Here is a 27,966-nt window from a genome sequence, read left to right as displayed (position 1 = left end):
CACATGTTTTTTTTAATGTTTCGCTCGTAAAAATAGAGTGCACGATTCAATGTTGGCATGTATGCAAAAGTGGATTCATACCATCACATTTGAAAAGTGTTCCATATTAAGCTCGTTTTATTAAAGAAACAAAGCCAGCAGTTCACGACTCGCTATGACATCAAGACGACTGTTCATTTTGGAAAATATTTATAGCCAATCGACCGACAATTGCCAATCTCTCTCGGTTGAAAAACGGACAATGGAAAAAGAGACGACGGCTGAAAGCTCAACAAAACAGAAAATAAAAAAAAATAAAAAGTCAAAATGCTAACAGGTAAGCAACAGTTTAAAGATATGATGATACAGAAGGAGCTAAAACTAGATGCACGCTCGTCAATTTTAGAGGACACTTGTGGGTTAATGTTTAGTATTGGGAATACTCTTTGCTCTCTAGTTTGGCGACGATTCGTTCCAGCTGTCGTTTAGCTTCACATTGTGGGAAGTTACTCATTTCGTAGTACTGGGGGGCGATCTTGATCAGCCTAAAAAAAAAAAAGAAAGGGATAGAGGGAGACATGAGAGACGTCATTTTTACCGTCTTATTCAGTAGTGATGGGAATTTGATCTTTTTAGAGAACCGGCTCTGCTCACTAAAAAAATCCGGTTCTTAAGATTGGTAATACGTGGATTAAAGCAATTAAAACAATTACTATGTAACATTAGGCACAAAATATCCTAAAATGGGGGAAGTAACGCAAATAAGAAGTGGGAAAAAACACAAGAAACAAGGAAAGGCAGAAAAAAAAATTCAAACCTAGGAAAAATAGAAGAGGAAAAAAATAAGAGAAAAAATAAGAGAAGGTTAAAAGTAATGAACAAATATACAAAAAAAATATACAAAAGAAAAACAAAAAAAATATACCAGAATGTATGGGGCAAAATTATCGAAAATGCAAAAGTACTGAAATATTGCTAATGATAAGAGAGAAAAAACAGTGAAATGTCTGTAAAAAGTACTGATTAGTAAAAAAAGTGAAAAGTACTGAAAAACTAGAATAGTGATACATATGGAGAAAAGTAATGACAAAATTGAAACATGTGGAAAAAGTACACTAAAGTAGAGAAGAGTATTGAAAAAGCACTGAAAAGAAAAATTGCAAAAATTATGGAAAAAGAAGTGAATATTAGTGAAAGTTATTAAAAAAAAGTAGTGACAAGATGGAAACATTGAAAAAGTACTTAAAAGTACTAAATATTATGGAAACAGTACTCAAAGGGAGCGAAAAAAATAACAAAGTATGGGGATAAAGTACCCTAAAAAGAGTGAAAAATATTGTAACAAAGTAAAGAAAAAATACTGTAAAGTATTTAAAAAAAGAAAAAAGAAAATACAAATCAATGTTAAAATTTGACATTCAACAAATTTCAAGTCTAGAATCGTAGAAGAAAAAGGCATATTGTCCAATCACAAGAGGAAAAAGAGCATTTTGAAGGGAACCGGCTCCTGATTGGTGGGGAGCTTCAAAGTAGTGCAAATTTCTGGTGCTCACCACTCGGGTTTGATGTCGGTGCAAGTGCGGATGTAGTTTTTGGTGGTGAGGACAAATTCGTTGTAGAGGACCCACTCGGGTTTATGGTCCAGGACTGTGGACGGGTGCAGTTGGACCACTTGGTTGTCTTTTACAGTGAGGTAATGGCCGGTTCGCTCCAAGTGAGCCACCTGTAGGGGGACACACTCAAGTCATTGTTTGGCTAAATTGGCTCAATTACAGCTTTTTCCTTCTGCGCATGAAAATAATATAATAGTGAGAAAATGTGAAAATAATTTAAAAGAAAAAAACTCTTGAATTACTGTATTTTCTAGATTGTAAGGTGCCCCTAAAACCCCTAAATTGGCCAAAAACTTGAAAGTGCGCCTTCTAATCCTGTGCTATTTATATACCAGAAAAGACGGTGGATACAACTGAAAAGCCATAGTAACAATTAAACGATGCTGCAATGTTTCCTGTGGAATTTTGTGAGACCCCAGTAGCTGGGCACTCTAAAGGTGCCAAGTATGGCCCATGGGCCAGATCGGGCTTGCCAAGGTTTTTAATTCGGCCGGCGAGACAATACCCAGAGAAACACAAGAGAAAAATCAGCTTCAGTTTAAAATATGATAGAGAGATAGATAGATAGAGAGATAGATACTTTATTCATCCCCGAAGGGAAATTCACGATGTTGACAAAGCCAGAGAGGCACAACTTGCAAAGCAACTGGAGCTATAGTAACTTCTCTCCGGCCTTGCTTTAATTTATATACGACCGGTTATAATGTAACATTGTGCATGCAATGAATAGATAAAGACTATTACACTACTATATTATCATAGCCTGTATTTGTTCAACTCTACAGTGAACTTTTTTTTTGTATACTAAGCAACTTTAAAGTCAAGCAACACAGAACCCCTGAAAAATAAACTACACCGCAAAATAAAAAATAAAATAAACACTTTAGTGCTATAATAGAACTTTTAAATACAAGAATATTTAACTATCTACGATTGAATTTCTCACCAATGTTAACTGAAATAACACAGAACCTCTGAAAAACCCGCAAAGATATAAAATGTGTGTGACAAAAACAAAAACATTAGTCTGTACTGAATATTGACATTTAGGAATACAAAGTGCTAAGCTTTGAAGGACTGTTTCAGATATAATAGATAGAATATAATTAAAATGATTCAAAATAAGGATCATTTTCCAGCTTTGACTTATTCTTGAAGACTTCCTTTTTGTCCTCTGCATTGCAATCGATCTTGAGCTATTCCTGTGCTCAATGTGCTGCTTCGGCAACCCCCACCTCTCCCTCCTCTGCTCAGCGAAACACTCACATTAACCAATCAACATAGTAAACAAAACTGAGTGAGAATAATGTCTTTTTAACAAGTTTGAGACCCTTGAATAAAACAATTAAACCCCGACGGACCACTAGTTTTTAAATATCATCGGAAACACTGTACTGCATATGGTAAAACTGCTGTCTTTGAGAAACAAAGTGGCCTTTGACTGCCCTCTTGAGGTTAACATGTTAATTGTACAAACCTGCTCTTTACATTTAAACCAATAATGAAATGTGTTTTAATAGTACCAAAACATAATAGAAAAACTCAGACCTTTGATGTCAGCACCGATGCTAACTTTAAAACGCTTGATGCATTGCCTTTTTTTGGTTGCACAGCATTCACTAGCATTCTAGCTAGCAAAAAAAAAAGGAGATACACTTTGGAGTGAGGACACCCCAGTCCATTAAGTAATACATTAATTTTTTTGTGGTGAAACTAGATGTAATCACATTTATGTTCTATGAAATAAATTATTTTGATTTAAATGTATTTATGTTTACATGCAACCCTAGCTTTTACTGTAGTTTCAGTTCCGTGTGCCTTATAGGCAATGTGCCTTTTACAGGATATGAAAATATAACACAAGACTTTTTGAGGGGACACGCCTCATAACCCGGTGCACCCGAGTGCAAAAAATAAGGGTACTCAAAAAAGGTAAATAAATGCTGAATTTGAAACAGCTGACGGTATATATTTGCGTGTAACGCGCACCCTTTATTTTTAAAGATGAATCGGTTTCGAAGTTTGTTCCACTAAGCTCATATTAAACAGTGAATGTCACAAACGTGTTGAAAACTATCACAAGGCTTCTCCTGAACCTAGGTAGAACCTTACTATATTTGACAAATGATTGAACAGTTGATAAATTGTGCTGACAACGGGATTTGAACATAGATCCTGCGGCGAAAGCACCGGGTTTAACCAATAGATTACCAAGGTTATAGATGATATAGGAAAAGGCTGTAGATTTAATCTATTATCACACCGTTCCTATTCATTGTACCACGTTGTAAATTGTTGTTTGGGCTGAACTCTTACCCATAATGCTCCGCTAAAGCCATGAGTAAAAATAGTGTGATGAGATGAAAAAGGCTTTAGATTCTATTAAAAATGAATTCCATAAATTAAATCGGACTCTGAGGAAAGTCAGAAAAGTGCAACTAAATCGTGATTACCAGCGGGTGCTACGTGGATTATTATCAGGTTCCAGAAGCGACTGGGAAGGCAAGAGCGGTGCTACTGGTCCGGCCTACTGCTAACAGTTAAACCAACTACTCTGCTAAGCCAACGCTGGGGGGCCTGTATCTTGCCAATGCCGGGTCCATTAGCCATACAATGGATAACCTAGTGCTACAACTTGTGGGAAAACGTGGCTCGATTTGAAGACAACCGAAGCTAGTGCACAGCTAGCCTGCTGCTCTTCTAATTGCCTTCTTACACCGGAAGGGAAAGCCTTCCAATTTCATTTTACTTTTGTATGACAATAAAACCATTTATTCAACTGCAATTATGTGTTGTGTGTTATTATCTGTAGCTCTATAATTGGCATTTTGTTAAAGTCGGTAATGAGTTTAACCCTTGGGGGCTTTTAATGATGGTGGATTTTCACTTTTCGCAGGTGGTTCTGGTCCGCATTAGCTGCGGAAAGCTCAGGATCTCTACTCCAAATCCATCAGAATTGCAATACCTCATGTTGAATATCATTTGGACAGGTACATTGTTGTCCGGTACATAGTCTGTTGTAGACTTTCTGGACTAGTTTACAGGCTTGAGGCATCGTTGCTGTCATGCACTTTCCGGCCTAATTTCAACATGTTACCCAGTGTTCTCTTTTATGGATGTTTTCTATGTTTGTGTACTGTAACTCAATGCTAAATCTATTCCACCCTGGACATCCTGGACGGGGGATTACCACTTGTGAGGCCCCTTCTCAAGGTTTCCTTTTTCCTCACACTGAGGTTTTGGAGTTTTTCCTTGCCCGCATGATGGTTTAAGATCAGGTAATAGTGTAATTGTAATCCTGTGCAGTCCTTTCAGACATTTTTGTGATTAAGGGCTATACAAATAAATGTGACTTGACTCGTCTTTGACAAGACTTCTCTAGAGCCCGATTGTGAGGGAAGTATCCGCACCTGCATGAAGAATCCGGTGCAGAGCGCCCTGCGGATGTTGATGTAGTAGTCTCGACTGGTGAACTCTGTGCTCCTGCGGGGCAGGTTGAAGCGTTCCATGATCCTGGAGAGCTGCTGACGCACGTTGTCGGCTGACACCAGAGAGCGGTAGTTGACAAAGTTGTCGTAGCACCACTGGTTGGCCTCGTGGTCTGGATGGAGAGAGAAATATAAATATGTCTCTATGGAAATAAGAGCTCACCTAACCAATTGAGTCCACGGGTGAGTAGCGCTCACTTTGCTTGAAGGCATGATAAACGTTGAGGAGGGTCAAGTGGTCTCCGTCGATGTGCGCGAACCTCATCTTGGACTCGTCGGCGGCCTTCTTAGCCTCCGTGGGGCGCACAAAACACTGTGGGACTAAACAAGGTTGGTATAGGCCCCAACAAAGCCGCCCATGGGGATGAGTCCAAAAAATTCACAAAAACATTCGAGAACATCCTAAGATGTGGTACGACCACCAGCTCGATCGAGGAGCGGTGGAAGGGGGAGCCTCGAAGAGCAAAATATATTTCATTTTGTAATTAGAATTAATTTGATGTAATTTCACGACCACAAGGCGCACATAAAACTCTTAGATTTTCTTCAAATTGGGCAGAGCGCCCTATCATGCGGTGTGCTGTGGGTCATGTAAAGCTGCAGACGTAGACCAGCTTGGTGGCCTTAAGGTGGGGCGCCCGCCCCTAGACTGGGAAGTAACAGATTTGAGCCTTGGACGAGATAAGACTTACAGCATTTTCCTGTGAAACACGATGTTTTTGTGAGATCATTCACATTTCCAACTAAATGTGACTTGTATGCGTCTCCTTTGTGAACGCAACAAGAGGACACGTGGCGTCACACGCAATGGTGTCGCGATTCGTCCATTGTTTGCGGAAGTACTCATGGATGATAACGCTGTAGAGTATCTTGCAATTTGAAAGTTATTGTCATCGTCTTTTTTCTTGGTGCCTTTGTTTCATGACATCCGGACAAGGACTAAGGTGGCACAGAAACTTCCAGCGGGTTATGATGAATGGATTGTCGACGCTTGGGCTAAGGTGTCTGCCAGGACTGTTGTGCGAGCTTTCGAAATAACACTCTGAAAGTGAACCTTCTAATAGAGATTTAGCAAAGCTGTTCTGGTCAGAAACAGAGGAAAATGATTTTTACGGTTTTGTTTCATATGGATTGCCGATAAAAAAAAGAAAAAAAAAAATTTGAAATGTTTTTTATCCATGTGTTTGACTTTGTAATCAATACTTAAATAAACTAAACCGAAGCTCAGTTTTGCTTCCATTGTCTTCTTAAATACGCACACTTGATTGATTCTGAGTTGATTGTAACGCATCTGTAACCAAAGGGCACCCGCAATATGGTGTGATGCGCCTAGTGTAGTGTTAAATGCAGAAATAGAACCAGCTATGGAGACTGCGCCTTTTAACACTGTGCGCCTTATGGTCGAGAAAATACGTGAATTTTTTTAATGGCAAAAAATATATTACATCAATTTTATATACAGTAGACCCCCGGGTTACAGCGTCCTTAGCTTGACATTTTTGGTTTACGGTGTGGAATAAGTTTTTTTTCAGCCAGTCGTTACAGGATTATCTTCACTATACACCATTACCTTACAAAATTCAAACTTTGCAGGGTTGATACGTGTGGCGTGCTCCATTCGACCCTAATATGTCTGTCTGCTATTGGTTGACGTCATGTAAGATACTGGTCTGCTATTAGTTTGTGTCATGAAAATGCCTATATGCTATTGGCTGACCTCCCTCCCATAATGCTCATTTTCTTTCCATGTTCAGTTCAGAGTGTTGTGAAACAAACTCGAATTTGTTTAGCTATGGGTCCCATCATTCTATCTTAAATACGCACACTTGTATGATTCGGAGTTGATTGTAACCAAAGTGCACCCGCAATATGGTGTGATGCCAAAACTGAGCTTCGGTATTTAAGATAGAATGATGGGACCCATAGCTAAACAAATTCAAGTTTGTTTCACAACATTCTGAACTGATTAATGATAATGATTGCAGTGATGCTAAAGGGAAAAGCAAGAAGATAACCATGGAAACGAAGATTGCAGTTATCAAAAAATACAAGGAAGAAATATGGCCACTATCAATCAGCGATCAGGACAATTATCAAGAATACAATTTTGACGGCTCAATAATCTTTGCAAGTGGGGGTTTTTTCCCGTTCCCTCCGGCACCCACCCGCTACTCTACTATACCAACGAGTCATGTCACACCAAATGAAAATAAAATTCATTTTCCCTTTACTAATGAATCCCTAATTTTAGTTTATCATATATTATTTATGTAGTGCTTAATATTTACAATATGTATACACAATTTAATGTCTTTGGAGATTCTGCTGGCTTTGGACCGCATTACTTAATTACCCTAGGTTTCTATCCCCCACCATGGAACAATTTCACCTTGTAATTCCCACCTCAAAACAGATAACTGTCATATTCAGGTGAACTACAGTATTTGATATTAATATATTGGTGTTGATATATTTGATATTGGTCAAAATATGACTAGCATTAAGAGCCAGTACTCAGTTTCTGTTATTTTGCACCATGTGCAGATTATTGGCTGCAACTTGACAGATGCAAATAATGATTGTATTCACTCCGACATAGCTATAATAAAACTATTGTCCATCTTAAAAACAACCCAGAGAATTTCCGTTTTCATTTTTGCGCAGAGTTTTGGAACCATTAGCAACTTCTTTGGGGTACTCAAGCGGGCCCAATTGTGGTGTGCATTACCTGACAGCATAGCCGTGATGGAGAGGATCTCGTTGGAGCAGTTGAACTCGCAGCTAGCGATGACCATCTTGGCTAGCTGGGGCTCCAGGGGGAATTCTGCCATCATGGAGCCCAGTTCAGTCAGGTCGCCGTCGTCATTGAGTGCCGCCAAGTAATTCAGCAGCTCCAGAGCTCTCATCAGCGTCTCGGGAGCTGCAGGGGTGGTCAAGGAAGGAAACATTAAAAACAAACCATGAAAAACTGAGTAATCACAGATATAACAAATACATTTTGTCAGACTAAGGCAATTAACCACTTGACCACAAAGGGTCATTGTAAGACACAGGGATGTTATTGATCATTTCATCGTATGGTATAACTGTGCAACATAAACACATTATTTAAGTGTCCGAAATCTTTTGAAATTTCAGACTTTGACATTACAATGCAGAACATGATCTTTCCGCCCGTCGTTACAGAATTTTCCCCATTGAACCACATCAAGGGTTCATACACCTTTTTAATGATAAATTCAAGCACAAGTTTTCCAGGGCCTTCAGAGGAAGAAATCCAGCGGCGATCAAAAGAACGTTTATTTTCGGTTGACTTTGGTGACTAAAATTAGGTCGCTATCTGGCTGCTCACACATACTTTGTGCCATTTAGAGGTGTTCCTATCTGATTGAAGATCTTTTTGTGTCAATGGGCTGCTATAAACTGACATAAATTCTGCTATTCTACTCCAACAATGCATGCACAGCGTGGCTACGTCAGACTTGTTTACAAACACAGAAGGGGCTCTTTTTCAGAAGACCTGTGTCTTAATTGATTGAAATAGAATTGTAGATATATATATATATATATATATATATACACACACACACATATATATTTCTCATTTTATTGTTTACATATACCATTAAATACTTAATATTAGTAATTTTTATTTTATTTTTTTGCATTTTAAGGGATTGTGTTGTTAGAATATGTTCAGTGTTTTTCATTTCTCAATTTTTATGTAGATATGTGAATGTTTTCATTTATATTTCTTGTGTTTTTCGGGGAGCAACTGCAAAATATACTAAATTACCAATTACTAAATAATTTGGTGAATTATGTTTAATTATTATTGATAGTATATAATTAAATTAAATTCAATAAATGATGAGCCGTTTCTTAGCCAAAAGGGCTGGCTCTTCTCAGTTGCTGAGCCAAAAGAGCTGGTTTTCTAAACAAGGCTGTCCTCTTGTGTACGGCCAGTAGGGGACGGTGACGCTACAGATGACAACGCCATGATGACAAGACACCAGATCAGGCGTGTCAGTCATTTTCATGCATGCTTTAAAAAAAAGAATCTTCATTTTTTGCGTTGTCCATTGAGTGAGACTGCCAAGAAACATGGCAATGGCAACAAATTCAAGCATTTTCAAGAACTTCACCAAAAACTCATGCATTTTCCTGACTGAAAACCCAACATTAAAATTCATAGCTTTAAGGATTTCAAGCACCTGTATAAAGCCTTAATAACAAGAAATCTTTTGCTTGCCCATAATTCAGACTTTGCAGTATTTGCGAGTTACTTCCTAAGATGCGTGTCTGCTATTGGTCTACATCATGTAAAATCCTGGTCTGAAATTGGTTAGTGTCAAGACATCATATAAATGCCGATACACTATTGTCCGAACTACCTCCTAACAAGGCCTTTCAATGGCATTCAATACAATAATGTATCTTTTGGAGTGTATTTATTCATCACGGGTATCAAGGCTCAAGTGATGCTACAGGCATATGTAAAAACATAACCATGGAAAGAAGCTCGCGATTATCAAGAAACATTAGGACACACCAAAATCACTACCTTTTGCCAAGTTGCATGGCCGAACAAATCTACGATTAGGATAATTGTTAAGAATAAGGAGGCTATCAAAGCAATCTTGCAAGGACATGACAATCTGAGGATTGGACGTTTTAACATTTTAATTGGCCTTCTCCTCCCTCCTTTGCATCCACCCACAAACTCTACAATACCAGCTCAAGTCATATCAAAATAAAACGCATTCATCCCTTTATATATAATTAGAAAGTTATTTAATCATACACATTATAATATTAAAGTGGTACAAAATATAAAGTATTTGTATTTTTTTTTTTACAAATGTCTTTCTGATCTATTACACACCTGGTGGATCCATGAAGTCAAAATGCACAAGATCGTCAATGCCCAATTTTTTCAGTTGCAGGACCACAGAGCCCAAATTGGAACGCAAGATCTCTGGGTATGTGTTATCCTGACGGAGAGAACATGATTATTAAAATGCAAATGACTTAAGACAAAGGATAATCATTCATTTTAGCTGGTCACCTGCATCTCAGTTTTATAAGCTTTTTCCGTATAAAGGCGGAAACATTTCCCCGGCCGGGTTCTGCCGGCACGCCCTGCCCTCTGCTGAGCAGAGGCTTTACTGATGGCCGTGACCAGGAGCGACTCCACCCGGATGCGAGGATTGTACACCTGCACGAAAATGTGTTGGCGTCACTTGATATACAATATTAATAACAAATATTTAAGAGGCGCTCCACAGATCGAAGCCTACCTTCTGTTTAGCGAAGCCGGGATCGATGACAAAGACCACGCCGTCGATTGTGAGGGAGGTCTCAGCGATATTTGTTGACACCACAACCTTAATACAAAATAAATAGAAAAGACAGTTAACTCACTAGTGAAAGGTGGGGTTTCCCTATGAAAATAGGTTGAAGCTGATATGAGCGGCAGAATTCAATGGACACTTGCAGGATTTTTTTAAAGCTAATTTTGTGTCAGTCGATTATTTGAGACGTCATTGTGAAAAAGAAACGCTAAATGTATTTATTAAATAAAAAGGGAATCAAAATCTCAAAAAAAAAAATGTATTTAAAATAAATTGATTTAATTTATGGATTCAACTTTTAAATTCAGAGAAATATGAGATATAAATTGAATAAAAAGAATAAAACTAACAATATATGAAGTTATACTATAATTCTATGTATAGTATATGTGAAAATATTTCCAAAATACCACTTCTAAATGAGTTACACACACACATCGGTACATGATATGATTAATAAACCAAAACAACATGAAATACTATCAAAGCGGCGCTGCCACGAGCGGCTGCCTTTTCCAGCAGCTGCCCTATTGTTTTATTGTCTGCTCCTATCTTCTGTGTTTTTTCTTCCCGTTTTGACAACTACACTATGGATTACTTCTATCCTATGGACATGGGTTTTAACGCACAAGAAATGCGTGTATTCAAGGAATTTCAACTCCTTGCCCTGAAAAATTCTCGTGCCGGCGTGATGAAGGGGCCTATCGTGGAGGAAAAGCCGGAGCTAGCGAAGCGGCTAGCGGCGTTATAAGTCTTCGGTACCATCCGTAATCATGGTAAATGCGGACTCACGACCAAATAAGATCATCGAGTGCTGGTGGAAAACATCGAAGCGCACAGGGAGCGCAGTTGCTGTGTTTTGCGGAAACGTGGCTCACGTTTAGCATTCCGGACGCTAACGTGTAGCCACCCGGAGCTACCCGGAGCAATCCGGCTTCAACGCCGCTAAACAGAGACACGAAAGCCGGGGGGAATCGGAGAGGAGGCGGACTTGCTAACACGAGGTGGTGTATCCCTGGATTTTCACAAAGAAAAGTTTTCCATCTGCCGCAGGGATGTCGAATTTTTGGACTGGCGTGACGTCATCCACTTCGCTACAAGCACCCCTAGGGCATCATGTTCATCTGTTATTAAACAACGGGGTAGACTGCTGGAAGTGTGAATTTCCCTACGGGGATGAATAAAGTATCTATCTATCTATCTATTTTCCACGGTGTCACTTTTAGTAAATAAAATGTAACAGCGCTCACATTTCTAACATACTAGTACTTTCCAATAGTGTAGTAATTAATTATTTTAGAAAAAGTGGTAAAATCTTTGTATAATGTGTTTTTAAATTATCTAAGTTTTTGTATAATATAGAGAAACTTAACTAAATTTCTGGTGAGATTTCTGTCGAATAAGACCGATTTCTCGTGCCCAGAAAAATAAAAACACTAATTAACTAAACATGATTATGAAAGGGAAGCAAATAATCTGATGTCTTTTAAATTAGCTCAACATCTCATTAGTGTAAACTCTGCACATGGGAGGACGCGCTTTGTCTGATTAATTCTCCCTCTGTTTTAAATAGTTAATACGTACCTTTCTTCCTATAGCACCATTAGCTTTCCGTGGGGGCGGGGGCTCAAAGATCCTCTGCTGCTGTTGCGGTGGCAACGTGGAATACAGCGGAATGATTTTGATGTCCCCGACTTCTGGCCCGAGGTCATCGACTTCACGTTTGATTCTTTTGCAGGCTTCATCGATTTCCTACAAGCCGGACAAAGACATTGAAAACCATTCTGCAAGCTGCAAGTTGAAGCCAGTAATAAATTGCATTCCAGTAGACCCCCGAGATAGACCATCCCCGCCCTGTAACGTTTTCAATTTAAAGTGCGGAATTATATGGGGTTTTCCCCAGCCATTCTTTACAGCATTTTCCCCACGATACAATATCAATTTTTTTTACGTATAAACGTTATGGTGTTTGTTAGTTACAGCAGGTTGTGTCTCTAAAATGCCTGTCAGCTATTGGTCGATGTCATACAAGATGCTTGTCTGCTATTGGTTTGTGTAACGGCTCCACAAAGATAACAATATGCTTTTTTTTGTTCTGTAATTGCAATGGGTCCCAAGACTTGCAATGATGATAACAATGGAAAGAGAACTTGAGATAATAAAGAAATATAAAGCACACATTGTTAGTCTTGCTAGAGAATATGGCCATTATTAATCAATGATTGAGACTTTTTAAGAATAGGAGTGCAATTAAAGCAACAAAGTATAATAGGGACATGACAATCTGCGCAAGTGGAAGTTTTAAAATCAGTTGATTTGTTTCCAACTCATACCTGTCAACCTCCACGGCTCCATGCCCGTACAAACTGTCGTATTTTCCCGTACAAAATAATCTTACACCGTATTTTTTTTCTTTCGGAATGATGCATGATGGGAAATCCCCGGGCGGCAGACGCATGCGATTGACATATTTATTTAGATTTTTTTGTACGTCGTACACGTCTTAAAATGCATAAAAAATGTACTTTGTACGGCAAAACCGTAAAGGTTGACAGGTATGCCAACTTCTCCCTCTACATTCACCTACTAACTCCACCGAACCAGCTTGGATTACAAAACGATTTTGTTTTGATTTATTTCATCCATCCATTCATCAATCCATTATCTGCACAGCTTATAATCAGTAAGGTCACGGGGACCCTGACCTGGTCCCCAGTCAGTCGCAGGGCACACAGGGACAGACAACTCACGTGCTCATTCACACCTATGGACAATTGGAATAGCCAACTCATCTGCCATGCATGTTTTTGGAATAAGGGAGGAAACTGGAGTGACCGGGGGACACCCACGCAAACACGGGGAGAACATGCAAACTCTGCACAGGAAGGCTGGTAGCTGGATTTGAACCCATGACGTCAGATATGTGCCGCAGATGCGCTAACCGGGCCGCCCTTTTAGATTATCCATGGTATTTAATCTTATACATCTATATTGCATCAACTTAAATTCATTGAGCCATGGGTCCCAACACTTGCAGTGATGCTAAAGGAAGAAGCAAAATCATGTTAACCTTAAGACGACCTAAAAAAAAAAATGTTAATAATTAACAGTAGCTGGTCACTTGCATCTCAGTTTTATAAGCTTTTCCCGTACAAAGGCTGAAACATTTTCCTAGTGGTGTTTTGAAACGATACTTGCAAGTAACAAGAAACAGGAAGAAGGAATATGGTCATTATAATTGACGGTTATGACAATTATTGAGAATAAGGAGGCACCTGAGGCAATAAATCCTTTTACGGCATAATAATCTTTGCCAGTGGAAGTTTGAATCCCGTGTCTCCTCCGCCATTCTGCATCCAACAGCTACTCTATTGCACTAGCTCAGACCTGGGCAAATTACGGCCCGCGGGCCACATCCGGCCCTTTGTACGTCCCTGTCCGGCCCGCGTAAGACCAATCATAAACACCATAAATTAAACAATTTTTTAAAACTTTTATTTTGAAATTTTATTTTGACTACATATACACGTCATAGACGTAGCGCCTTCACGCGCGTATACACTTGAGTGAGTGAAGGTGATACTGTTCGCCAGGGTACCCTCAAGATGTCGGCACACCCCAAGAAAAGAAAAGTTGATAACGAATGCCGTATTTTCAACAAGACATGGACTGCCAAATATTTCTTTACAGAAATTAAAGGTAAAGCAGTGTGCTTAGTCTGTGGTACACAGGTTGCTGTGTTTAAAGAATATAATTTGAATCGCCACTACACGACCAAGCATGAAGATGAATACAGAAACCTGTCTGGTGAAGAGCGTGCAAGGGAGTCTGATTCATTGCTTGCAAAACTACAAACCCAACAAGGTTTTTTCACTAAACTTCACACTTCCAGAGATGCAGCCGTCAGGACAAGTTATGTAATTTCTCATAAAATCGCCAGAAAAAGTAAGGCATTTTCCGACGGAGAGTTTATTAAGGAGTGTTTATTGGACTCTGCTGAGCTGATGTGCCCAGAAAAAAAGGGCGCGTTTGAGAACGTTTCACTCTCCCGACGCACTGTAACGAGGCGGATTGAGGACATCGCGGGAAATTTAGAGCTTCAGCTAAAGAAAAGAGCGGCCGACTTTGACTTTTTTTCTCTGGCTTTGGATGAGAGCTGCGATGTACGTGACACCGCACAGCTGCTCATCTTCTTACGTGGGATAACCGCAGACTTTCAAATCACGGAGGAGTTGGCAGCCATGCAGTCAATAAAAGGGACAACCACAGGTAATGACTTGTTCAGAGAGGTAAATGCATGTATGGACATGTTAGGACTTAAATGGAACAAGCTTGCAGGTGTGACAACAGATGGTTGTCCAAATCTTGTCGGGAAAAATGTTGGACTTTTAAAGAGAATGCAGGATAAAGTGACAGAAATGAACCCTGATCAGAAATTGACATTTTTGCATTGTATCATACATCAGGAAGTGTTGTGTAAGACAGTGTTAAAAATGAAACATGTTGTTGATTCTGTCACTAAAATAGTTAACTTCATCAGAGCGAGAGCTTTAAATCACAGACAGTTTGTTGCTTTGTTGGAGGAAAATGAGGCTGAACATGGTGACATAAGCTATCATTGCACAGTTAGGTGGCTCAGCCTTGGCAAAATTCTGAAAAGTGTCTGGGACCTGAGAGACCAGATTCAGGAGTTCTGTGTTCAGAAAGGTCATGACGTCTCAGAACTTTCAGATGAAGACTGGTTGGCAGACCTCGGATTCACTGTGGATGTGACTGCACTAATGAACGAACTTAATGTCAAACTGCAGAGCAAGGGCCTTTTTGTGCATGAGATGTACAGTGCAGTGAAGGCTTTTATGAGAAAACTGCAGCTTCTCTCAAGCAAAGTGAAGGACAACATTCTGACCCACTTGCCAACACTTAAGGAAGCCAAAAGATCAGGCAATCACCTCCAAAAGTACTCAACCATGTTAGAAACATTGCATGCAGAGTTTTCAAGGCGATTTCAAGATTTCAAAACTCTTGAGAGTGAAATGCACATGGTCTCTTCGCCCTTCAACTGCAGTGTGGATGATGCGCCAAGTGAAGTTCAGATGGAACTCATAGATCTGCAGTCTGACACACTTCTGGCAGATCACTTCAAGTCAGTCTCACTGCTGGATTTTTACTCCTCCCTCAAAGAGGAGAACTTTCCACACCTGAGGAAGCATGCTCAGAGGATCCTAGTCCTCTTTGGATCTACCTATCATTGTGAACAGACATTCTCAGTTATGAAGTTTAATAAATCCAAACATAGATCCTCTATGACTGATGACCACCTCTCAGCTGTCCTTCGCATAGCCACTTCAGACATTCCGCCAGATTTCAATGCCCTTGTTCAAGCCCAGAACAGACTGGATTATTCTCACTGAAGAGGTAACATGAGGTGGAGAACATTACAAGTTATTGTTTGTGGAAATTAACAAGTTAAAAATAAATTGCACTGGTTCAATCATTGTTTTTCTTATTTAACCAATACACCACAATTTCACATAGCCTAATATAAATATTTACAGAGTGCTATATTCTTCTGATTATCAGCATCAGCTATTCAAAATATTTAATTTGAGCATTTTACAATGAAAGAAAGTTGGTGGCCCTCTGACACAATTCAGGTTTCTCATGCGGCCCCTGATAAAAAATAATTGCCCACCCCTGCACTAGCTGAAGTCACATCACGCAAAGGGGGAACCAAATTTCATTTTTACATGACGTGTATATTTTTTGTTATTTAATCATGTACTATACAAGTAGTACTTTGTATATACTATTTTTTTTCTCAGGTTTGATATGCATTTTTTTTTACTGAGGGTTCTGGAACTCATTAGCCAATTACCATATGTTTCTAGCACCCCTGCTGTACAACAATTTCACTTCGCAATCTCCACCATAGAGCAGATTCGTGTCTTATCCCGGGGGTGTACTGTATTATTTGTCTTCCAACAACATGGAAGTCATCGTATGATCACCCCGTCATGGTTAAGTATGCAATCACCTCTTGTCCAGTAAGAAAGAGGAGACAATCCCCCTCATCTTCCTCACACATGTGAATCTGGATGACAGTACGAATGGCGGCCTCCAGATAATCCCTCTCTGGTTCAGGTGTGTAGAAGATCTCTACTGGATGCGTACGACCGGGAATGGTCAGCAGGGGGCAGCTGTCAAAGTACACTTGAAACTTCCCTGCGTCCAGTGTGGCGCTCATAACAATCACCTAAGTGAAGGAAAGAAAACGTTGAACATTGTAGATAATTTCGTTTAAATATTCTGAAATAGAGATAAAAGAGAAACACACAAACCTTCAGATCTGCTCTCTGACGCACCACCTCCTTCAGCACTCCCATCAGAATATCAGTGGCGAGTGTTCGCTCGTGGGCTTCGTCAAGTATGATCACTCCGTATCGTTCGAGAAGAGGATCGTTCATTGCCTCTCTCAGCAACATACCGTCAGTCATGTACCTAAACAAACAGAAAATGAAAAAAAAAAACAGGTTGAAAATTTAGCCTTTTCAGTTCTGCCATAACACCCCCGAAATTTCACGTGTTTTTAAGTTATCTAAACATTTAAGATGGCGATCACCAAAGGCAAGCACATATTTACTATTGTGCAAAAAGAAATAAAAAAACGAGGGCTACATCACATTTAGGTGTAAGTATTTTGTCATTAGGAGGTTGCTGCGACTATCGACCAAATTGCATTCGCTTGTCATTAACCCTTGTGGATTAAAGGAAACTCCAGCAACCTGCCATTTACACCAATGATACCAAGAGAGAAAAGAAGCCTTTTGATTGATTTTTTTTGCTGTCAGGTTATCAACAAAATTGTTAACCTTTTTTACCTGCTTAGCCATGTTGATATCAAAGATAAGTAAGACGTTGCATTGTCAAATTCGACAAAATGATAATTTACCTAAAAAAAATATATATATATATATATATATATATATATATATATATATATATATATATATATATATATATATATATATATAAAATTGGTGCCAAGAAAAATCTTTAAATATCTTTGACAGTATGCCTCGATATATTTTAATTAAAAAAAGCACCCTGGCTCAAAAGCGGTTGGGGGAAAAAACTCATCTAGAATGAAGTTTATTCGGGCAAAGCACAAAAAAACAGCACCAACCAAAAATTAATAAAAACGAAAAACAAAATATTTGCACCAAACAACACACGATTAGAGTCAGTTTCTTACTTCAATATTGTTTTGGCAGAACTGCAGTCTTCAAATCGAATGGAGTAGCCCACTTCCTGCCCGAGCATCACGTCCATTTCATCAGCCACTCTTTGGGCCACGCTCATGGCTGCCACTCTCCTCGGCTGAGTACAAGCGACCGCCCTTTTTGGGCCTGGAACACTCCTTACCATGTCTACGCACCACTGTGGGATCTATAGAGAAAAGCAAAAGTTGCATCAATCAATTGAGTAAACGCTGTCATATATATTTTTATGAGTTCCTTAAAACACCAGAATATCAGTATACGAGTTCAGTTGCAACAAAAATCTTGCTTGTTCACGAGCAGCACCAGAGGCTATCACGAGCGACTGGTTACCCCATGAAATCACCCAGTTTGCGCATGCAAATAACTACGAGAAAAAAAAGTTGTGTAGTAACTTTTTTTTGTGTGTACAATCATTTAAAGTTACAGTAAACAATTTTAAGTGCACAATAAGTCTTACGTGTTATCAACAGTCGAGCTCATACTTGTCAAGTGTAACCTTTAATGAATTCCAATCCTCCTTATTAGGCGATTATAAACCTGACCCACACAATGTGGGACCAATTTACTCACATCAAGATAGACTATCTAGAATACAGTGAAAATATTAACAATCTATGATGATGTTGTCTGATGACGATGTTGTCTGCAACCAGTAACCGAGACGATGTGGATTAGAGCCGAAATGGGAAAACCATGATCGGTCCTTTGAAAAAAAAATCCCGTATAAAATTATTTTACAGAATAAAATAGTCATAAAATACAAACAAAACTTATAAGTGCTATCTCCGTCACTCCTCCTTGCACGCACCATTCCTCCCTTCAACCACAACACACATTTATTACAGAGACTCCATCAACATGGTAAGTGCTCGTAATAAACTCAAATTGATTTTGTTAATACAATTTAACTAATCTTATTACTGTATTTTTATGTTTAACAACTATGTACATGTATTTTAGTTTTTTTTAGCTACTTAGAGTTCAATTGGATGCGTTTGGGAGGGCGGAAGCGGACCAATTGTCGTATTCTCATGCCTATAAGTCGCAGATAGAAGTATCATATTTTCTTCAAATTGTAGGGCGCACCCTATCGGGGAGTGCGCCCTGTCTCTTATCCAGAGCGACGGACGGAGACAAACTGTGCCCTCAGGGTTGGGCCCCCGTTTCTGAAAGTGGAAGGTCACAGGTTCGAGCCTTTGCCGAGTCAAGACTTAGATTTTCGGGTGAAATCCGATGGTTTTTTTGAGTTTGTTCACATTTCCGACTAAAGGCGACATCTATGAGTCCCCTCTGACGTTTAACTCTCTTGTTTAATTGTCATAATGTCCCACGTGCGCAAAAGAGGACGCATGACGTCACAGGCAATGCATTGTTAGCGGAAGTGCCGTAGTGTATCTGGCAATTTGAAAGTTATTGTGCTACTGGATGCTGAACTGCGGTGTCCCTCCAAATATGAATTTGATCCAAAACCTCACTTTCCCTACATTGTACGCTTTCCTTGTTTTTGTGCACTGTGGTGTGTTGATTTCTACGCTACGTGGAAGAACATGAAAACCAAGCATCAGCGAGAGAATCGAAGATTAATGAACAGATTGTTCGCAAGAGGAGGATGCTTAAAATGAACTCCAACAAGTTTTTATCCATGTGTTTTACTTTGTAACAATACTAAAAAAAAAAAAAAATAAATACAAAAAAAAAAAAAAAACACACACACACACACACACACACACACACACACGACGAAACTAAGTTTTGCTACCGCAGTGTTTTTCAATACGCACACTTCTATGCTTGTCTGTGCTATGCCGAAAAATGACCCAACCAACCCCACTGCATGATAATACCTCTCTCGTGGCACAAACGTTACTAAAATGTCTTATAATCTATTTTTGGGGGGAAATGTCATAGACAAGTAAATCACGGAGCATTTGCACCTTGAACGTACGAGGGAAAACAATACATGCAAGCTGGGGGCACCCGCGCCGCATCGGGCAGCTGCGCCTTCAATAATGTTAAATTCTGAAATAGAACCAACTACGGAGACTGAGCCCTTTCACACTGTGCGCCGTATGAGTGTGAAAATACGGTTGTTTTAAATTGTAATCAGGGAGAATTGTTTGTTACTCGAGCAATTTGAGCTTGGAACAATTAAGCTCGTATGAAGAGGTACAACAGTAAATAATTTATTTTCTCACCTGTGTGGTCTTCCCAGAGCCAGTCTCGCCCACAAGGACAAAGCTCTGATGGCGTGTGATGATGTCGCTGAACTTTTCCTTGTACTCCCAAACGGGAAGCTGAAGCCTTTTTTTCAAGATCTCGTAATATCGAGGCGTGTGCGGCAAGTTGGTGAAGGGGTTGATCTGCTGCTGCATGGCCATCTGCTTCAGCTGAGGCATCGGGATGATGGCCGGCACACTTTTGACCGGTGCGCTCGTAGACTTGATGTCTCTTTCACGGTCCCTGTCGCGATCGCGGTCTCTGTCCCTGGAATGATCGCCTCGGTCACGATCAGAGTCTCTGTCACGTCTGTGGGTGTCAATAAAAGGCAAGGTTAAATGATGTGCTTTGTTAATGTTTTGATATACTTTAAGATGAGGCTGGGATATCTGTCTACCTCATCCACTAAATTTATTATATTTTCCATTCAATTATTTGTTTATTATATTTTCTATTCATTCGTTTCTAGGTTTAGAAAACATCTACAGCTAAAGTGAAACTGTTAAAGAAAGATGGGGTGAATTTATCAAAATCACAGTTAGGGCGTGCCAAAATTCACACAATGACAAATCAATGGTAGATGGCATAACAAAAGACCCCCAGGACACGGTGTCCCCCTTTAACACGTTTTAACTTTACGGTGTGGAATAAGGATTCTTCAGTCCCTCTTTACTGTATTTTCCCCTGCCATTTATTGATGTCATAAAATGCTGGTTTCCTATTAGTTTGAGTCAAAAAATATTGGTTGAACTCCCCTCCACAATAGCTTTATCCCTTCTTTTTTCAGTTAAGACTCTCATGTAACAACTTAATCTTGTTTATCTCCCAAGGTTTGCAGTGATGCTAAAGGGAGAATTAAAATCATGGTCACCGTGGAAACAAAAGCCTCAATCAAGAAAAATGAAAGAGGAACAACATTTCTACCTTCCCTGAATTGGATGGCCATAACCAATTGATGATCGGGACTATTAAAATTGGTAGGCAACTAAAGACAAAACTTGTTTGAAGGCGTGATAATCCCCGCCAGTTAAATAGTTTTAAACCCAACCTCTCGCCCCTCAACATCCACACGCTACACAACTATACCAGCTCATGTTCAGTCATAACAGAGGCTAATCAAATTTCATTTCCCCCCCAATAATAATTTAAAAGGTTTTAGTCATATGCACGTATATGACACAGAATACTTACTGAATACTATTTTGCCATCCTGAAGTATGAAAGTGGTGTACCACGGGTTTGGAAAGCATTACCATATGATACGGAAATTTCACTTCCGAGATCCCAACCCCAGAACGATTTAGAATAGAATACAACTTTATTGTCATTGTTACAAAATGGGTTAACATATTGTGACAACGAAATTGGGCATGACACTCCAGGATCACACATTCACAGCGAGGTAATGAAACCAAGAAGGAACAGAGAAGATAAGGTTATAAAACAAGGAGGATAAGGTTATAGTTATAATTTACACAATATTTACACAAAGAAATGACGGCATGTAGGATGTTACATACAGTTGGTATCGTAAGGGTTTGTGCAATATGCATTTGGTGCAAAAATAGTAAACATTATGGCGTATTAGGCGGATCTGCTGTTTTAATTAGAAGAATTATAGTCATGTATGCTCTTGGACGTATGTTTATGGTAATCCAAGGCAAAAATTAGACGATCGATGAAGATATTGCCTCTTGGTGGTGAACCGTGGCGGAAAAGGAATCCACGCATGGCTAGTGTCTGTTCATAGCAGAGTTTTCGTAGATCGAAAACATTCTATATTTGAAAATCACCGCAATATTCAAAATTAAAACATTTCATTATGAAGTGACCGACTGATTATTACATTAAGCGTCGATTTGAAATGCAGAATAGCTCACTAGCATGCTAGTTAGCTAGTAACCGGGGGGGGGGGTGTTAGCATTCTGCTACCTTTACACACGTGCCTCAAATTCTTCACGATAATGCAGGGTGATTTATAATACTATAAATGCATTCATAATATTGATTGGATGTGATAAATAAATTCCGATTAGCGTGTAGTATAAAAACAAGACAACCCGCTAAAATGTTAGCTAATTTGGTCCCATTACCCAACCACAACGAAGCCTGCTAAGAGCTAGCATCAATCGCCACCGCCAGCGTTTCTAATGTTTTCATCGGTTTTAAGAGCAGCAAACTTACCCCTCATATCTCTTTTTATTGGAGTAGTCGTCACCCAAATCTAAGCGATGTCTTTTGGACATCTTTAATAGAGAAATCAAATTATAATAATCTTAATAATCGATAACGGCGGCCGCTACTTCACCCGGTTCAATACAACGGCGTTTCCGGACTAGTTTCTTCTTCGTTGGTTCTATTCAGAACTGCTAATAGCTTTGTCACCACCAAATGTCTGGGAAGAGGATTGCTTCACACAAAGTTAGTTGTAAAGTCAAATTAGATTTAGACATTCGGATTAAAGAGTGGAGAAAAGAAAACTTTTGTGATTATTTTTGTTTCATTTTCAATATGTTTTTATCGATGTACGCATAGCATTTTTAATAAAAGTACAACACATGGTAGTTTAGACCATGCATCCTCTCCATTACGTAATTCCAATGATTTAACGATTTCTAACCTGTTTTTCCTAATTTTGTTAAATATAATAAATGAACATTTTGAATGCAAGCTCCACCCTCTGCAATAAAGTGACGCCCACAGACTCACATATTACACAACAAAGACAAATACATGAAAAACTTGAGTTTTTGTTCGGTGGCTGCTGCAAAAACACGCACTCGAAACAGCCAACTTTATTTTGATCTGTAACTTTTTTTTCTCAATTTTTGAGGGCAAAGATGCATCTGAATTGGTGAGTTTTTTTTGACTGAGATAAAATAAAGGTCTGTTAAAAGATGCTGACACGAACTAGCAAATAATTAACGTTTATATATTAAATGTCGTTCGTTTTTTCTTTTATTAATCAATTACATTCTGTATGGCTTTGTTAAATGTCTTGCAGATTTGTTTACAATGCAAATGTGTGTTTTCTGGTTCTTCTGTTACGTGGGGTTTTTCTTAAAACGTGCACAACTAATCTTTTGTTTCATTTCATTTGCTATCGGTCACCCCTCTTGAGGGATATGACCAAGGTAGATAGATAGATAGTAATCGCAATCTAACTACATGATTGTCGCTAATTTGAATAGTTACATGATCTGAAAAGACGTGACGTAAACAACTTGGAGGGCAGAAAACCTCGCCGTCAGGTTTGCGGGGGCTCGCCGCTGCTTTTGACTGTCAAAAATGGTGTTGGCAGAAAAAGTAACGAGTTAGATGACGTAACAGCGTTATTTTTAATGGCGTTATTCCCATTAATGCTTTTGAGCCCCTTAAGAGTTTGGAAAATATATATATACAATTCCTTCATTTTCAGTCAGCCGTTTCTGGTAAACAACTTGACCTAAACATTAGCAGGGTTGGGTAGGGTTACTTTAACTTGATTACTTTCAATTACTTTTGGATTACTCCAATACCAAATATGATAATAAAAGACAAAAGAATCTAAATATGAATAAAATGACTAAATTTTGTGCAGGCTTGGGGAGTAACGGAATTCATGGAACAGCAAAAATGATGTTGGCAAGGTGTTTGGATTTATTTTCATTTTGTTTCCGTCGCATTTTATGTTAGTTTTGCCGGAGATCAAAGAGATCAAAGCCAGGAGAGAAAGCTTACCATGTGTTGTGAGTCATCATTTTATTCATATTTAGTTTATTTTGTCTTTTATTAGCATATTTGCTATTGGAGTAATCTAAAAGTAATTGAAAGTAATCGAGTTAAAGTAACCCTACCCAACCCTGGATTTGAATATCTAGAATGACGTAACGCCGCCAATATATAGGAAATAGGAAATTTCAGGATGTAGAGCGCTCGTCTTGGGATCAAGAGATCGCAGGCTTGATTCCCGGCTCCTCCGTGTCGAAGTGTCCTTGGGCAAGACACTAAATCCCTAATGCCCCCAATAAGCAGGTAGTAGCCTTGCATGGCTTCATGGCCGCTATTGGTGTGTGAGTGTGTGTGTGAATGGGTAAGTGTGAAGCAAATTGTAAAGCTGTATAAATGCAGACCATTTATTTTCCAGGTCCAAATGTGTTACGTGGGCATGGTTTCTGTTTGCACTGTCCACCTGTCGGTGCACCTCAACCCCTAGCGCTCAAGCTAGCGACGCTCTGGCTCCAGCAGAAGTCTGGCAGAACAACGGCACTCTCTATGCAGTCTGTAAACTGAGACGGAGCTCCACGCTGGCCGAGGGCTTGCCCAAAATCTACGGCTATGTGCTCTTCAAGCAGGATTATCCCCACGGAAAGCTCCAAGTCCTGCTCAAGTGTCAAGGATTCCCGGCGGGGGGTCCACCGGAGCCCAGGGCGGTGCACATTCACCAGTATGGAAATTCAATCGATGGATGCGAATCCACGGGAGGTCACTATAACCCGGAGGGGGTCCAACACCCCGCCCACCCGGGAGATTTCGGACACTTTGTGCCCCGGCAAGGCAAAATCTTTGCGGCTTTCGAGTCGGAGGCGATGTTGTTTGGCGCCAAGTCGGTACTGGGGAGGTCGGTGGTGATTCACGAGAAGGGGGACGATTTCGGTCAGGGGGGAGATGCTGGGAGTCTGCTGCATGGGAATGCCGGACGTAGGCTGGGTTGCTGTGTGATCGGGATGGCATCACCGAGGCATTGGGATATGTACTATCAGACCACAATGAGGCTCGCCCAGGTGGTTTAAGATAGATAGATAGATAGATACTTTATTCATCCCCATAGGGATATTAGCACTTCCAGCATTATCCTTGTGTTAATAATACAATAAAAGATATAGAATACAAAATACCCAATATAGCGTGTTAATAAAGAAAATTTGAATAGTGTTACGAAAAATACACAATGTAATAAAATAGGTTATTATGCAAATGTGGGGGTGTGGTTTAATGTGGGCTTTTTCTCCCCCGGGTGGAGTTAAAGAGCCTCATGGCATGAGGGAGAAATGATCTCCTTAGGTCTGCGGAACAAGACTGTGACAGCAATCGGTCGCTGAAGCTGCATTTTTGCAACATTGTATGATTTAAAGGGACAGTGTGTATTTTTCACTGCCCCTTGGTGGCAATGTTGGGCACATTACTGAAAAAAAAAAGAAATTAGTTAGTTACTTCATTTGAAAAGTATTTCAGTTATCCTCCTTCCAAATTACTGACACAAAAAATATTTTTACTCTGTAAGTAACTTGCTACAAATTATCATATATACTTGCATACCGGGCAGCACGGCGACGCAGTGGTTAGCGCTTGTGCGGCACAGTTCATGTCATGGGAACCTCCTGCGTGGGTTCAAATCCAGCTCCAGACTTCCTGTGCGGAGTTTGTATGTTCTCCCCGTGGTTGCGTGGGTTTCCTCCGGGCACTCCGGTTTCCTCCCACATTCCAAAAACATGCATTTCAGGTGAATTGGCCGGTCCAAATTGTCCCTAGGTGTGAATGAGCGAGTGAGTTGTCTGTCCCCGTGTGCCCTGCGATTGGCTGGCAACCAATTCAGGGTGTCCCCTGCCCACTGCTTGGAGATGGCTGGGATGGGCTCCAGCCCCCCCTGCGACCCTAATGAGGATAAGCGGTACGGCTAATGAGATGAGATGAGACGAGACTTGCATAACGTAGAGGTCGATCCCCCTAAACTGCTTTGACTTATGATACCAAAAAATACATAACGCACCACAAATTTTACAAAAAATTGTAGAAGTATTTCAAGTTTTAGGACCAATTTCTTTCACTCATTTGAAATTTGAACCAATATTTGCAGAACATTCGTTTGAAGTAAAAACCCTCACACGCATGCTAATTGCATAGACGTGCAAAATTGAAAAGAAAACACTTCATTGTTTGAAAAAGAGCTCTGAGTTATGTCTGGAGGTCTTCACAAAGCCCTACTTGCATCCAGACCGGAAATTGTAGTACATTAATGCATTGTTGCAAGGTATTAATGATTGATAATCAGAATATATAACAGAACAACACTTCAAAATTATATTTATTATAAATCTACTTATAACAATCATCGCTGTTTTTCATCTGCCATCAGTATGTACCTGTATTTACTCATCTTCACTCATGCAATGTTTGCTCCAAGCCACGTGAACTCCTCTTTCCACGATGCTTTTAATGTACACGTATGTTTTGTAGCGTCAGCAATTTTGTTTGTGCTTCTTTTGAATATTTCTTCTGGGGCTGAGGTCTTGGCCCGATTCCTAAACACTTGTCCATTTTTCTTGTGTTCTATGTGAGTCTACTTTGGAAAATGATATGCAAATGCTCTACCTTATAACGCTCGGGAAAGTCCGGAAGCACGAAGTGTTTCGATGCAGTTTTCTGTTAATAAAACAAACTTTTGATTTGTAAAAAAAAATCTTTCGTTTTTGTTTTTTTCTTGAAAGAGTTGTCGTCCACCTGAGCGGAGACGTTGTGGAAGTTGTACGCCCGACGTGAAAGATGCACGCCCGGGCAGACGTCATTTCAGACACTGCTAATGCAAAAAAGACAAATCATTTGCGAGCCTCTGGCTTTACCTAATATGGTGGAGGGGTTTTTAAAACCCCTCCACCATATTAGTTACACGTGAAAAAGATTACTAGAATGAAGCCATGCAAAAACACCAAAAAATAAGCATGCATACGTCTGAGGTGTTTCAATCGCAGGAGAGTCATTTTAACAAGTCATAACAAGCGGTCTCAAAGGGCCAAACACACTACAGACTATTATTAGACCATCAATAGATCAAGGGAAAAATACAAACACTTTTAAAGGACTTTCAAAGCCAATTTTCCAACTTCTCCAATAAAATTAAAAGAAGAAGTCCAATGTGAATTAATCCATAACCCCGTTGCTTAAATTCACCGAGTTCTGCCTGTTGTAAAACAAATCGGAGTATTAAATAAATCCTAAACTGGCAGCTATCATTCAGTGAATGGGGCATAGAAAATGAAAGTTTCTGGACCTATTTCATTAGTATTTGTTGCTGTCTTTGTTTAGTCTATGTTGTATAAATCTTTCTGGTTCTTTCTCACGGCATCCGATGAGGTCAAACTGTAGAGAACGGAAAGTTAATTCTTCTAAAGCCTAACTTTTGTGTGAACTAAGGCGAGTCGGCGTAATTTTAAAGCAGACTCCTTCTATTTTACCTTATATTGTGGAATTATAAGTCAGACTGCTGTGAAAAATGTCAACAATTTCATGTATTTACAAATACCTTACCCAAGCACTTTTCCAACCTTGAAAACACAGCAAAAATCAAGCATTATCAAGGATTTCAAGCACCTATACAAACACTGTTTAAAATAGCCCAAAAAGTAAAAGAAATAGAAGTAAATGTGTATACCAACCTGTGGAAACAGTGAATCTTTCATACCTTTTTTTGCTTGTGCAATCTTGACAGTTTACAAATGAACCCTAACCAAGACACTCCATATCCATTTTGTCTCTGGGGTTTCAAACCTCTCAAAGATCTCCTTCTCCATTTCTGGGTACTGTCCAAGACGTTTTTGTTCCCTTAGGCATGGTGTATTGCAAAAGCAATTTTACAAATAACAAAATAATAAAAAAACAATAATAAAAAAAAAAATCAGCTCACTTACTGTAAATTCGGTGGCCATTTACGTTTGCCTGGTTTTCTGTTAGTATGTTGTTTCTGTATAAGCCACGCCCCCTACCCCCACACTGCTTACCCTTTGCTACCGGTTACTCACAACCAAGTACATGCATAAGCTGACTCTCTGATTTGAGTGTTTCATTTAAACGTCGTAAATTTGGCTCGGATGTAAGTAAATACAGTAGGGAGAATATCTACAAGAGAAGAAATTCAGCGCCCTCGTACTCGGCTGGAGACAGCGCCACCATAACTGTCTTCAGTTCTATTTGGTATGTAAATAAAAAACACAGTTCAGGAATGACCAGATCGAGCAATGTATGTGACAATGTAAGTAAAGTAAGAGTAGTTAACAAATAA

General features: G+C 39.5%; 2 protein-coding genes across 2 annotated transcripts; one reads left to right on the top strand and one right to left on the bottom strand.

Annotated features, from left to right (window-relative positions):
* Nucleotides 1–99: 99 nt before the first annotated feature.
* On the bottom strand, nt 100–22,294 carry LOC148360571 (ATP-dependent RNA helicase DHX15). Its single transcript, XM_088341441.1, has 14 exons — nt 22,116–22,294; nt 19,910–20,240; nt 17,687–17,880; nt 16,773–16,932; nt 16,469–16,687; nt 12,019–12,186; nt 10,381–10,467; nt 10,149–10,298; nt 9,966–10,074; nt 7,809–8,000; nt 5,279–5,401; nt 5,003–5,193; nt 1,533–1,702; nt 100–524 (listed from the first exon to the last, which is right to left on the bottom strand). Exons 1-14 carry the CDS (start codon nt 22,175–22,177, stop codon nt 407–409), a joined length of 2,274 nt encoding a protein of 757 aa, XP_088197567.1. The 5' UTR covers nt 22,178–22,294; the 3' UTR covers nt 100–406.
* Nucleotides 22,295–22,637: 343 nt separating this feature from the next.
* Nucleotides 22,638–26,370, top strand: LOC148360570 (extracellular superoxide dismutase [Cu-Zn]-like). The gene is made up of 2 exons (XM_088341439.1): nt 22,638–22,785; nt 24,058–26,370. Exons 1-2 carry the CDS (start codon nt 22,772–22,774, stop codon nt 24,701–24,703), a joined length of 660 nt encoding a protein of 219 aa, XP_088197565.1. The 5' UTR covers nt 22,638–22,771; the 3' UTR covers nt 24,704–26,370.
* The last annotated feature ends 1,596 nt before the right edge of the window (nt 26,371–27,966 follow it).

Source organism: Urocampus carinirostris, chromosome 8 (genome assembly GCF_059441175.1).
Source record: "Urocampus carinirostris isolate Australia breed hairy pipefish chromosome 8, RoL_Ucar_1.0, whole genome shotgun sequence".
NCBI lineage: Eukaryota > Metazoa > Chordata > Actinopteri > Syngnathiformes > Syngnathidae > Urocampus > Urocampus carinirostris.
The sequence above is the reverse complement of the archived record's forward strand: the minus strand, read 5'-3'. Positions and strand labels throughout refer to the sequence as shown.